The following is a 14648-nucleotide window of genomic DNA, read 5'->3' on the forward strand; positions in this document are numbered from 1 at the left end:
TCATTTGGCTTCAAATAACTTGATTTGGGTGCGTGTGCCCTTGTGAAAAATTGTTTTGTTTTAGCTTTCTATTTTGCATCATACACAAAATAGGAATACATGGAAATTATATCAGGTTTTTTTTAAATTTAATGCTGTGAAGGTTAGCTGTTAAAACTTTCTTTTATGTCAAGGTAAAGAGCACTCTGTCAAGCAGTAACCTTGGTTTTGTGGTTTCTTTCCAACAGGGAGTGTGGAGCAGGCACTTTTGTTAATTTTGCATCCTTAGAGCGAGATGGAAAGCTTCCATACAACTGGTGAGTGTTGTTTTGGAAAGAGTCTCTACGTGGCTTAGCTACACTGTGTGTGCTCCAAACCCTACTGCATTATTTTAGGGGGATAGATAGTTTTGCCCGATTATCCTTTCATAATTTCAATGATAGTGGATTTTTGAAGATTACATCTTTTTCACTGAGTACGTTCGTTGATATAAGTTTAATGCAATTAAGAAGAAGAGAAAATACAGTAGATGGCTCTGTATTTACCATATTACACAAAGGACAAGTGCAGTTGTGCAAGTCACCCAGGACGCGGCTGCAGAAGAGCTGGAATGAAATGCAGGAGCCTCGCCAAACAAGAGTGGCTGCAGGCAGGAGGGGAGGCTCCATGCAAACCGCGGGAGATCACTATTTAAAACTTGCACTTTAGTGCCTGGGGAAATGAGCCGCCACTTCGGTTCAAAAATCAAGTAGAAGTGTACAGCCCAGGGCTCTCAACTCCTATGCTTACAGGCAGCAGACTGTCAAAGCCAGGAAATTTCCATAAGAAACGTAGCCTCCTGTTTCTTTATGCTTGAGTATTAAGGACCTGGAGGGAAGAGGTATTCTGAGAATTAAGAAAGCATCGTCATGAGGTTAAATTAGTTGACATTACACTTAACAGTGATACAGGAAAATTAATAATCCTATACTCAGCAATGAATACCCAACAAGATTGCTGACTAAGTAACCGCTTCATACGCCAGCACTGCTTCCATGGTCTAGTTTGTTTCTTTCATGCAAAGCACATTTAAATATACATACATTTCAGGTTAATCCTCAGTAAGTGATTCTTTTCTATTTCCTAACCGCCCCAAAATGGTTAATCTGAAAGAAATAAATATAAAGACTGGAAATTTTACCCTCAGAATTAATGAAGGAGGGAGGGCTTTCTTTAAACTATGAATTCTAATTCCTTAAGTGGGCAACTAGTTGAGACCCACTCTAGTTGAAACTCTAGTTGAAATAGGATTCTTTTCAACAAGACAATATGTTGTGCTGCCCTGAAGCTTCAACCTGAATGGAATTTTGGCTACTCAGATATGATTCACCCAACTGTGAAGAAAGAGAAACAGATAAACTCTGGATGGTAAAAAGTTAAGAAACATTTCTAGATTTGTTCAAGTGTAATTAGCACTGTTTCCCGAATGAGGAGAGTAACTCACTCATGTTTGTTTCTTGCCTGGCCCACCCTTAAAAAAGCCCAGTCCACAGAGTAGTGATGAGGGGCCCATCTGGGAACGGAGCCAGTTATACCTGTGACTCAGGAGGGCTGTGAATTGACTGACTACGCAATCGGTCACAATACGGAAAATTCATGAGAGACCAGTTTTGGGAGAACTGAGGCAAAAGAGAATTCATTCCAGGACCTTTCTGTAAAATTAAGAAAATTCTCTTGCAGCTCTGGGTAAAGACGGTTTTGCCAGCACCAGGATTTTCTGGCTAACTGAGACTACATGTCTCAGTGGAGACTTGTAATAGCTAAAGTAACAAGGTGACATTTTCTCCCCTAATTCTCGGAAAAACTCTAGATACAAACATAGGCTATTTTGAAATCTACATTAATAAATGTTCCATTTCACAAATGGTTTAAATACCTGAAATTTGATTCAAACCAGGCGTTTTAAATCAAGTCTGAATTAGAATTAACGTGAAACTAAATAATTTTGCTCCCACTCAACTGAATGTAAGTAAGATTAGAAACTAGACAGGTAATGAGCTACGTATCTTGAATGAATCTTGAATGAATGATACCTGGGTGTCATACCATACCTCTGTTTTAAGGGTGACTTTTTTTTTGGAAATGATGTGTTAATTTAAATTTTAAATATTATAGAACATCAAACCCAGCAGTACAGCTTTATAAGAATGTGTCCTGAAAAATTACTTACCAGAATCAGTGTTCATAAACTGACCATTTACATTTCCTTACACAAGCTGCTGTCAGCTATCAAACGATGTTTTAGAGGTTTTTTAAAATACACTTAACACGGCAAGGGTAATATCCAAGAGTAAGACTGGAGATAACGAATGAGGCATTTCAGAGCCTCATTTAACTGAATGCAAAGTGTAATCACCTAATAGCAGACTAACTGACACAAACCAAGTTGAAAGAATTATATCTGATTACAACAAGGCCACGTGTGAATAAAACTGATTTTGGTAGTATCATAGTACTTAAGCCCTCATGTTTAAATTTCAAAGAATTGAATAATATGTAATTGTAATTAAGGTGCTTGTCATTTTAATTAATCCCAGCAGGTAATTTACTGATCTCTGTTCACAGTTTGTATTACTAACTCTTGCTCACTTTTTCATCTTTACATCTGTTATCTATTAATGCTCACAGGCGTAGGAGTATATTTGCTTTCTTAACCCTGCTACCCTCATGTCTTTGGACTGATTATCTTTTGGCATTTTATATTAATCCTTGGTAAGTGATTTTTTTTTTTTACTGTTTGTCTAACACAAAGTCTTTAAAAGTTAGCTTTCAAGAAGTAAACCGAAGGGAAAATCCTTTTTAATGAGTATATGGGTTTAGCAGCATGTAAAATTATTAAACATGTATTGAAATGGATGAACGTAGCTAATGGTACCAAGATGCTAACTGTAATGTCTTCCCAATTAAATTTTCGTCTTGTGATGTTCTTGGCAAGCTTTTCTTCCACTTATTGCTAGTTATTCGTTTCTTTGTTGAGTCAATCCATTGGCTTTTCATCTTTGTAAATGATGCTTTCTGTTTTTCTCACCATCTCCATCCATTAGCGCTATACTTCCAAGAAGGAAGAAATGCTCTAAGTAGAGAAACCCTGAATACTATACTCTGTATTTGGGGCCTTCATATTTTTATAATAATGGTAACTCAATGAATATTGAACAACTGACTATGTGCAGGCCTGTTTGTGTAATTCTCTTATTTAATTGCCCCCACAACTCTGCAGAGAGCATTCTCAGCCCCATTTTACAGATGTGGAAATAGAGGCATAAGGAGATTAACTATCTTAACCTCACACGACTATATAGAAAACCCAGGTTCCAGAACCAAGTGTCTCTGAAATCTGTTCTTTCCTCTCTAAAAAGCGACTTCCTTTGAATAAACATGGAAACTATTCCCCCTTTGAAAATAATGTTTCAGTGTTTATTCACTTGGCCTTTTTTCCTTCCCCTTCATTCTTTGAAGCACTGCTTAATATTCAATCTGTTGTGAAGAACCTGATTCGCACTCTGTTGTGTTTAAAGGAAAAAAACTCTAATATTGAGTCTTTTAAATTTAGTATATGCAAACATCTTACAGTATGTATTGTCCAAATGCATTTAAATTTCTTTTATTCAAAGAAAAGCTAAAGTGAAAACACTGATACGTGACCGTGGAGGACTGTCAGTGCCAACAAAGACAAGGCTAATCAGCGTATCCTGCAGTGGACTGCAGTCTGCTCCGTATTATTTGAAAAATGCATTGCAGACAACTTGCCTGACTTTTAAATGAGCTTAAAAGGCCCTCTGCCCTATGCAGGTTTCCTCATCATGCATATGGAAAATGCTAGGGTGTTTCTGCTCACTTCATATGTAACAGGTGCCCTTGTGTCGTGCCGTACCCTGTGCTTTTTCTGTGGGACCATTCCATTCAGGAGCAAAGAGCACTGTGATTCCAGGCTGTGTGTATTTACTAGCCCTGCCCTGAGGTTTGTGTATGTTGGATGTTGCGGTGTTTTAGATCACTGAGAGCACAGAAGAAAGAGTTCAGACAAAAGATTGCTCTTTTTCAGTTTTCTTTGTGGAATTTGAAAGTACTCAAATTTAAAATAAATTACTGGGCGGTAGAAATTTTTTAAAAAGCAACCTCCTTTCAATTCTTATTTTATTGATTTTTAAAATCATTTTAATAATCAAACCTCAAAGGGTGTCCCTCTCAACTTTTATAGTGTAGTAATAATAATCTTGAATTCTGAGGCTAAAGTATCTAGAAGGGCTTTTTCTGAGCCATAAGGAAAAAGGTACCAGTTTCCCAAAGGAAAAAAATCATTGTCCTTAAGTATTAGTCCATGGTGTTTAGATACTAAACTATGTACAGACAGATCCAGAAATGTGGACAACTTGAGAAGGACTCCGAAAAAAGCAATAAAAATTGTTCACAGACTGGAAATGAAAATGGCTTATGGAGGGGTGCAGAGTTCAAGCTTTAAGCAATCTGGAGGGTTAGTTATTCAAAAAGGCAATTGATCAAATGCTCTCCAGCTCCTCCGAAGACAGAATAAATACAGGGGGCAAAGTGTAGGACTTTGAGTTGCAATGGGAGAAATATAAAAACAGAACTGCCTCACAGTGGGGATTGTTAATACCGGAATTTGTATTTTCTTTAAAAAGAGAGCTAGATAGAAAACTTTTGACGCGTGGTGGACACTGATGTGTAAGTACTTAAGTCAGAGGAATGTACTAGCTGATGAGAAGCTATTATGATGAAGCTATTACTACAATGACGTTATTCTATGTTTATTCTTAACAACAGTTTCCAGTAGAGGACTTCACCATAGTCAATCAATACTTTAAGTATTTAACATCAGATAGTGTTCAGGTATGAGCAGTACACATAAATTCCATCTTGACCCTCAAAATACACATTTGCTTTAAACTCAGGATCGACTGATCATCCTCAAGGATTCTGCTTATTATTAGAATGCCTGCAGCAAATACCCTTCAAGTACACTGCACAGAATTCAACTAAAACAAAAGAAAGAAAATTGCATATACTGTTATATTCATTTCCCTGCTTACTTCTCTGACTTTCTCATTTTCCACAGTTTGTTTTAAGCTTAAATCAGGTGAATCTATGCTTATTTGCATATCTTCATTTTTAAAGTTTTTAAAGTTAATGTTGAAATGTTGAGATAATTATAAATTCATATGCAGTTGTAAGGAATAATACAGAGATTGATGGGGTAACTTACAAATTAGGCTTTAATAATGACCAGGGTAACCTATAATGAAAAAGCATATTAAAAATATACATGTACAGGTGGAACTGAATCACTATGCTGTACACTAGAAACTAACACAATATTATAAATCAACTATACTTCAATTTTAAAAAGTGATGATGAGACATATTTCTTTAGGTTCCCAAATGCCTACATGGTACAGCTGTGTCCAGTATGACAGTGGATTTGTTGGGGGAGGGAGGAGGGAAGGGAACAGTAAAAACTAGAATGTCTATTTCCTCTAAATCCCAAGTATGGAAGACAAAGAGGATGAAGGAGGAAAAAAAGGACAAGAACTATCAAATGGATGGTCTTCATTCAAAACTGGGCAGAAATAGAAACCACCGGAAACTAGAAAAGGAAAATCAGAAGCACGACTTGCCTTTGTGGATATTTCTCTATGTGTCTTTCACGGCATTACTTTCTCCCCTCCACAAGTCCCATATCCCCAGTGGGATCCCCTATGAGCCCAAATCTAATATCAAATTCTTTTTTTTTTTAATTGAAGTGCAGTCAGTTTACAATGTTGTGTCAATTTCTGGTATACAGCATAATGTTTCAGTCATATATATATATATACACACATATATTCATTTTCATATTGGTTTTCATTATAGGTTACTAGAGGATATTGAATACAGTTCTCTGTGCTCTACAGAAGAAACTTGTTGATTATCTATTTTCTATATAGTAGTTAGTGTCTGCAAATCTTGAATGGAATTAAAATTGTGTGGGTAACATAACAAAGGTGTTTTGTTTCAATTCAACTAAATAAGCGTTTATTGACCACCCACTAGTGTCCCATTAACTGCGCTCAGCTCTGGGGACAAAGGACAGTCAGGAGAGGAGCACGTGTCTGATGGTCAGACCATGTAAGAAATGCTCCCTGAACCAAGTTTTATGAAAGCTCAGAAGAAGCAGTGCTTCATTCTGCTAAAGACTTTCCAGAAATGGGGATACCCAAGCATTCATAATTTTCAATATAAATTAGAATTTTGGCACAGAAGAGTATTCAGATCACAAATGGCTATTTACTATAGATTGTTTATGTTCTGAACGTCTGGGTGCTTCCATCAATCTTGAAAGACCTCTAAACATTACTTATAAAAATTGTCACTCATACTCAATCACGTATCAGTATTCACCATTTGCATCAGATAATAAAAACGCAATAATGAAATCTTTCCACAGATACTAAGTATTATCTGACTTACGTCTGTTATCTTACTTGTTGGTGGAAAACAATTATCCTAAAATCCCCCTAAAAATGTAATTAACTGAAACATACATGAGTGTTACATGAGTTCAACCTTGCAGACTAGTAACGAATTAGGACAAGCAGGTACAACTCTTCAGGTAGCTTAAAACCTAGTTCAAAACTGAAAAAGACTAATGCCATAGTAGAATTATGTAAGATACACGACAACACTGATAGAAAAAAATTCACATTCTCAATTAAAGTGTCCGGAAAGGTTATTTTAGTCTTTATTTAAGAAACTGACATGCCCCGCCTGCCACCATCAGCGCGCTCCTTTATTCCTCAGTGCTTTCCTTCTCGCGTGTGGGACCCGGACTATCCAGGGAGCAGATAACTTCTGTCTGTGTACAAAACACTTCAGCAACTGAACCCCTAGGAGCAACTCATTTTGGGGGGGAGGGGAATCTGAAATATAAAGTGCAGGTATGTTCCTGAAATCTAGTAAAGTTTTTAAAAAACAAATCTGAAAATTTTAACATTATCGTCTCATTTATGGGAAGGTAATTAAGCAAACTTGAGGTAGGTGTAATAAAAATTAAATAAAATAGAGGTGCCTGATGTAATTATTTAAAACTCTTCAAGTTTAATCATTATGTTAATCAATTCTTTTGCCCAGATAAATTTGCTTTTTCTTTTTTTTTAATTCTCAGGAGTAAAAATGGTTTAAAGAAGAGGAAACTGACTAAGTAAGTTTTTCTTACTATTTCATTTGAAAAAAGTATTCTTTATAATGATCTTCACTTTCCAAGTGGAAAAGATCGCTTGCCTTTAAATAGAAGGGATGCTGAAGAAAAAGGCAAATGCATATTATAATAGCTGAACTATTGAGTGTTGGTGTGTTTACACATATGAATGACCGTGACCGCTAAGAAAGTGTACTACAGAAACTAAGTCAGGAATAAAATTCTCACCGTATGAAATCTGAGAAAGAACGGGTTGTTAGGAATTATAAACATCTTGCAGAAGGAAGTCTACTGTTGTAAATCTATAAAAAAAAATCTAACATTTAGCTACATCAAAGTAGTACCAAAAACTGCCACTTTGTAGCTTCAAATTCTGTGCTTATCGCAGGGAAAGGCTTTTACTCTGTTTGATGTAATAAACACTTCGATAGATATTGTCTCAGGAAATCTTTATAATAAATGGAAAAGGGTAATTACTTTAGCTAGCCTGTGGTTTCACTTATCCACTGAACTATTAAGTCAGAAGAATTATAATTCTGATGGGTGAAAATTAACTACCAGTTGATTTCAAAAGCCTAATTAGATCATCACCTCCGGGCCTTTAGTTAAAAACTCTACATGTAAAGAGTGGAACATTCCTATAAATCAAGTCCATTCCTCATACTTGCTTGGGATAGAATGTTGATGAATTAACACGGGGTGGCAATTAGGGGTCCCAGCCAGATCTACGGTATCTGTGCTAAAGAAGCACGTAATACAAAAGAAATGTTGATGCAAAAAATTTCTACTTAGCCTTGAGGGATGTTTGGGCACACAGAGATAACAGAATAGTTTTTTCTTTAATCTATTTCAAATCAGTACGCATCCCATTGGCATATGTTTAGTGACGTAGGACAGACAAGAACAGCCAAAGCAGAGGAGAGACACTGTCAGCTGGAAGGAATAATCGGACCGAAATAGGAAGATTTTGCTGCCCAAAATCGTTGGTTGGATTGTGAAGTGAGGTGGAGGCATAGACTAGAGAGGCTGGAGGACAGGGTCTTGGGACCAAAAAGGGGAGACAGTCTCAGGCCTTGCTCCTCCCAAGACCCAGGCAGAGAGAAGGAGGATGTGGACCAGAGTTTGGGTGGAGTGTGGACGACGTGGAACCTGCCCACAAGCCAAAACCTCAAATCAAGCCAGCTTCCTCCTTCCTTCTTCTCATTGTCCTTCTCATCCTCTCTCCTTCTCTACAAGCCATTTTTTGAGAGTCTCCCCCCATCGTTCCAGTTACCTTCTGTTTATCTTTTCCCCTTCACTCCAAATGCCCCCCCACCACCCACGCTGCTGCCCCGCCCCTTGGCTCCCCTTCCCCATCTCCACGTCATCCCCTCCTTTCCGCATCACCTTTCCACCCTGGCGGGGTCCACAGAGTTGGCCTCTCCCTCAGTCTTGCTGCAAGTCACTCAGCTTATATCATCCACCTGTGGTTTTACATCCTATTAGCAAATACATTGTATTCAATACATATATTTGTTTGAAGTTGTTGATTAACTAATCTGATAGATTAATTTATGTTAAGATTTGGGTAGATTTTAAGAGCATTATAGGACCCAGATAATACATTTAAACTTTAATGGTTTTACTTAATAACATCAGTACCTTTCTTGTGTTTGACAAAGCCCAGTTCAACTGGATGACTTTGACGCCTACATCAAGGATATGGCCAAAGACTCTGACTATAAATTTTCTCTTCAATTTGAGGTGAGTGGATAAAGTATATCGCACTATGGGACCTCATAGGTCTTTGGGAGGTTTTATTTTCTTGGAGAAATTGGGGAAAGAGAGTTACACATGGTTTGTGTAGAAGAAGAACAAAATTAGCAACATGTCCCTTTTCTGAAGCATGTGTGTTTGAGTCTAAGACCGTGTGTCAGAGTATGGAAATGAGTGAGTCTGGGAGCTCAGTGGTGGAAGGGATGTGATTGGTCCTCAGTCTTTCTTCCCATGCACTTCCCAGCTCAGAACACAGTCTAGATAACCTCTCATCCTTTAAACTCCTACAGGAGGCTCAGGTGGTCCGTGATTCAGGGAGACCAAGCAGAAGTGAAAGATAAAGTAACTTTGCCAAATTATGTGGGTTTTTTAAAAAGCCCTTTTGCTGCTTTTTCCTGTGAAACACCAGGTTGTAGACTGTAGCTGCTTTCTCCTCATTATTCACAACCATTTCTTCTTTCCTGGAATCAGCCAAGGACAGCTCTGGTCTGCAAGAAGCAGCAGGAGTCCTGGTGTGGGTGTTCATTCTAACAGGGCATTTAAGGATGAAAAGAACCTTATACATTATCAGACACCAAGCCCCCTAACTACCACCTGTGTCATGGGAACTTCCACATAAAGCCTGGCTCAGTTAGCCATTGTTTGCTGGTGCGTAAGAGGTTATAAATGCTACACCAAATGCTACAGCTCAAAGAACAGAAACTCGATTTGAATTGGAGATCTCTGGTGAGGATGGCACTTCAGAAAGAGTAAATCGACGAAAGGAGGGGACTTTTGATAAGAAAACATAAGCCAAAAAGCAGAAGAAAACAAATATCTAGATAAATCTGATAATGGCAATGAAAATTATAACGTAGGTACATTTTTAATCTCCTTGAAGTTACAATCTATGAAGCTCTCGCTATACAGCTAAACCAAAGAGGGGGAACATTATTTCCAAACAAAGAGAGGACACTGGAGAACCAAGCAGTAAGTGATTAGATCTTAGCTTCAGCTGCTTCAAATATGTGAAAAGTGGAATTTTACATTTTATGTCATAAATTGAACGCTTATGACATACTGAAGACTTTTATATGCTCAATGTATCAATGAACACATTCAGGTTTATTTCATAGGATTTATAAGGGGGATAGGAATACACTTAACTGGGAGTCCAAAAACCCAGGTCCTCACTACCGTTTCGCCACTGATTAATGTTGAGGAAAAAAATCACAGTTTCTCATCATCTCAGTTTCTTCATCTATAAGATGGTTAATTTGAACAAAATCAGTTGTTGTCAACTGAGCTCGTACCAGGCAGTCCCCTAGAGGGGGTTTGGGAGTGTGTGGTTGTCTTCAGGACTTGGGAGGGAGCTACCAGTGGTATTTAATGGGGAGAAGGGCAGGGGTGCTCTGCAATGAGTGGGACAGTCCTGCACAGCAAAGATCGTCCCAGGCCAGCAGTATTCCACTGAGAGACGCTGGACCACTGTGGGCCAGGGATACATCCAAGCTGTGTGCCTGGTGTATCTGTCAGGGCTCTCCAGAGACACAGAACTAACAGGAGATGTATATACACACACATACATATAAGCACTCATAATGTTAATTATGTTATGTAATTATTGTACATTATATAATTATATTTTGATTATGATTATGTAATTATTATATGTATATCCTATGTATGATAATATAATAGGATACACATGTATATAGAAAGAGAGAGATGGAGAGATTTACTTGACAGGATTAGCTCACACAATTGTGGGAGCTGGCAAGGCTGCCATCTGTAGGAGACCCAGGGAAGAGCTGATGCTGCCAGTCAAGTTCAAAGGCTTTCTGGAAGCAGAACTCCTTTCTCCTTGGAGGACATCAGTCTTTTCTCTTAAGGCCTTCAACCGAATGGGTGAAGTCCACCCACATCATGGAGAGTAATCTGCTTTCTCAAAGTCTACCGATTGTAAGTGTAATTCGTATCTAAACAAATACTTTCACCAAACACCTTGGTGCCGTAGCCCAGGCAAGGTGACACATAAAATCAGCCATCACACCTTGATTTGAAGAGTGTTTAGTATTTTTACTTATTATGAAGCTTTTTTTTCCCACATACCTTTATTCTTAGAATATAATTGGTCAAATATGTAGTGTAGTTGGTGCCAAGTCCTGATACTGCATCTCTGCTCTGATGAGAAAACACAAATTACTCTCCAGAAGTCTGTTTTAAATTACAGGCTTAGATTGCAGGTTTCAGGCTTAAGCAGTGGCCCAGTGGTCTGACTCACTTCCTTTTTTTATTTGACAGCCTCCCAGGAATTGCCAGCCCCCAGCTCCACCCACATCCTGAGGTTCAGTGTCAGGGTAACCTCCTCTACTCTCAAAGGCGCGTTGCACTCCCAGACCTGACTTGAGGGTGCATGTCAAACCTTTCACGTGGTAGCCCTCAAATTTCCCTGAACTTGATAAATAGTTGAGGCTTAAGGAAAAAAATATTTCTTACTCTAATGGGAACCCAAGAGGATATTGAATTGGACTAGCTAAATTCAGTCTCCGAGCAGTTTATTTGTCCTGTTTATAATGATGCTTCATACGTGTATTTATTTTGTTACTGACATTGAAAGATTGCGCTCATATTGAGAAATTACATCATTTATAAGCATTATGCAAATTGAAACGAATGTCTAGATTCATATGTATCACCGGTACAACTATAAATCACACGTGAAGCTGTATGAACTGCTAATTTGCATTCACTGAATAAATTTCTCTTTCACTCTGCATCTGATTTTGGATCTGCTGGATAGATTGACTATCCTTCTAATGAAAATATACATCTTTTCTTAAGGTGCTTTGGGACCCAGGAATTAAATTCAGCTCCTCATTTCTTATGTCTCCTGTTGGAAAGGCTTTGGAGAGCTAGACTTTAGAGCTTGGGATTTAGGAGCCCACAAGACGTATCACAAATTGCTCATTTTGCCATTAATTTCTGTGCTTTGTGTTTGATCGGGATGCTAGTGAAAACCCTTACCACCTTTGTTCGGAAATGTGGTTACGAAGATCAAAACAAGGCAACACTACTTACCATACGGTTCACAGAAGACCTTTGGTTTCTGGTTGTAGTTTCCATTTGTGGCTGTCTTTACTTGTGTTTTAGTCCAGTTCTCTGGAGACCTTCCTGCAGCCATCATTGAAATAAGTCACTTCGAACCCTTTCCAACAGTGCTCACTCAGGGGGTTTACTTGATTCCCAGACCTGAGTTTTCTCTGCTGTCATTCCTTGCTGTCCCTGTTGCCAAGTACCTGCACTGGCAATCTGTCTGGTGACTGGAGTGTTGCCCTAAATCCCACCCTACAGCCCACGGCCCCTCTGGCTGTTGGCAGACTCTCCTGAGGTTGATTCCTTCTTCCCAGTCTCCCCTCACCTGCCCAAGTTTCCCCTCGCTACAGCATTCCATCCTTCCTCCCGAGTACCTGTTCTAGGATGAACTGTGTCGCCAGAAAGATACGTTGAAGCCGTAATCTCTTAGTACCTCAGCACGTGACCTTATTCAGGAAGAGAGTCCTAGCAGATGTAATTAAGGTGAGGTCAGACTGGAGGAGGGTGGGCTCTTAACCCAGTATGTCTGGTGTCCTTATGTAAAGACAAAAACAGAGACAAACAGGGAGAACGCTGGGTGATGACAAAGGCAGCAACATGCAGAACACGCTTCTGCCTGAGCCGCCCAGTCTGTGGCGTTTTGTGTCGGCAACCCCAGCTGACTAACACAGCGCACGTGTTTGCGCTCTGCTTTTCAAGACGGTGCTTCAAACACAACCAGCACAACTCAGACTGCCGCTGGTGCTGGTGCCTGTGTTAGTTTCCCAGTACAGCAAATTACCCCAATCTTGGTGACTTAAAACAACAGATGTGTCTTCTCTCACAATTTGAGAGGCCAGAAGTCCAAACTCAAAGTGTTAGCAGGACCGTGCTCCCTCTGCTCTCAGAAAGAATCCGTCTTTGCCTCTTCCAGCTTCTGGCACCTCCAAGCATCCCTGACTTGTAGCTGCATAACTCGAACCAATGCCTCCACCTCCACGTGGCCTCACCCTCTTCTGTCTCTTTTAAGGACACTAGTCATTAGATTCAGGGCTAATACAGCAGATAATATAGAAAGATCTTATCTTGTGATGCTTCATTATGTCTGCAAAGACTCTTTTTCCTAACAAGACCACAGTCACGGATTCCAGGGGTCCAGATGTGGACGTATCTCTGGAGAGACCATCATTTAATCCACTATAAGTAACTATGTAACCTGGGTGGGAGGGAACCCCATGATGATAAATTATATCAGAAACAAAACTAGCAAAAGAAATTTCAAAAATGATTTATGTTGGTTTCAGGCCATCACCTCCTACTTGGCCTTCATGAAGATTTAAGCCTCTGGAGTTTCCATATGGTTAGAAAGAAGGTAACTGCAAAGCTGTTGAGCTGGAAACTCAGAATTTGATTTTCCACTTAGTGCCAGGCTAAATTACAATATCGCAAGGCATTTTGTGTATACATGCCGTCCCTGATTTGCTGCAGTTTAACTCTGGCAATTTACGTTTCCAGTGTTCAGTCAATTAAACCTCTGCTATCAACCGAGAGCATTTACAGCAGGGAGTGAACACACAATTAAAGTTCTGTCGGTTAGTCAACTTCCATACGTGCTCCAGCTTTCAGCCTCAATCTGCTTGCACAGTTCCTTTTCCTGCAGTTTATCAGTCTGTTCTCAAAGCGGGGGACTCGAAGGCGGGAGTTGCTGGTTGGTTAGTGCAAATAGCAAAGGAGGGAGAAATTATGGAGCCTGGCAAAGCAAAATAAACAAAGAGGAAGCATTTCACAGTCAAGATCAACAGGGCTGTATTAATATTTGTTGAGTTTAATCATTTCATTTCATAGTCACTGTACATCAGGAAGGTGTGGAAAAATTACTAGCCTTATCTTATAGATAACTAAACTGATGTCAGGGAGAACTGAACTCCTTTTTCAAGACCCAGCAGTGTATAAGTGGTCCACTGAAATAAGCCAGATATTTTGACAAACTATCTATGAAGGCACTCCCCAAAGAAAGTAGATTTCCAAAAAATTTTAAGCAATGGAAGTATCATTTAAGTAAGCTTATAACTTCCAAAAGGAGCTAAGGCGCTAATCTAAAAATAACACTGACTTGGTTGAAGTTTGCTAAAAATGTTTTTGTTTCTTATAAGAACAATATAATCAGTCTTTGAAAACTCTTTAAAATGGAAAAAAAAGTTATAAAGGCAAAATGACAAGCTTCTGTTTAAGGGCATTTGGCAAGCAAAGGTTTTGCCTGAGATGGAAAAAAATCTTTTAAATTTGTGAATTGGAGGATCAAAGTCAGCATTGTTGATCTGGAGATTGGCTTCAACTTGGGCCAACGAACTTGAGATTTTTATGAGCTTGAAAAGCCAAAGTGATAAGAAATCAAAGGAAGAGAGAAATCTGGGCAACTGAAGTCACTTCATCCTTGTTGACTGCAGCTTGCATCCCAGAGCTATTAAGGACACACACTAGCTACCAATGACCTTCTCTGTGGACACAGCAGACGCACCAAGAACTTGATGTCTAAAGCATTTGCTTTGCATGAGCCCTTGAACCAAGAAGCAAATGGCATGAAAAGAAATATCCCTGTTCAATTTCTCAAAACATTGCCAAATGT

General features: G+C 39.0%; 1 protein-coding gene across 2 annotated transcripts in view; it reads left to right on the top strand.

The window, feature by feature from the left end:
- Positions 1-14648, top strand: part of PTPRO (protein tyrosine phosphatase receptor type O) — a 178545-nt gene that overhangs the window by 145178 nt on the left and 18719 nt on the right. For both annotated transcript variants that reach the window (XM_010946475.3, XM_045510276.2), the window contains 3 exons: positions 228-296; positions 7181-7216; positions 8875-8956. In XM_010946475.3, the coding sequence (XP_010944777.2) occupies positions 228-296; positions 7181-7216; positions 8875-8956 (187 nt within the window). The remainder of the gene's footprint in view (positions 1-227; positions 297-7180; positions 7217-8874; positions 8957-14648) is intronic.

Source organism: Camelus bactrianus, chromosome 34, assembly GCF_048773025.1.
Source record: "Camelus bactrianus isolate YW-2024 breed Bactrian camel chromosome 34, ASM4877302v1, whole genome shotgun sequence".
Lineage (NCBI taxonomy): Eukaryota > Metazoa > Chordata > Mammalia > Artiodactyla > Camelidae > Camelus > Camelus bactrianus.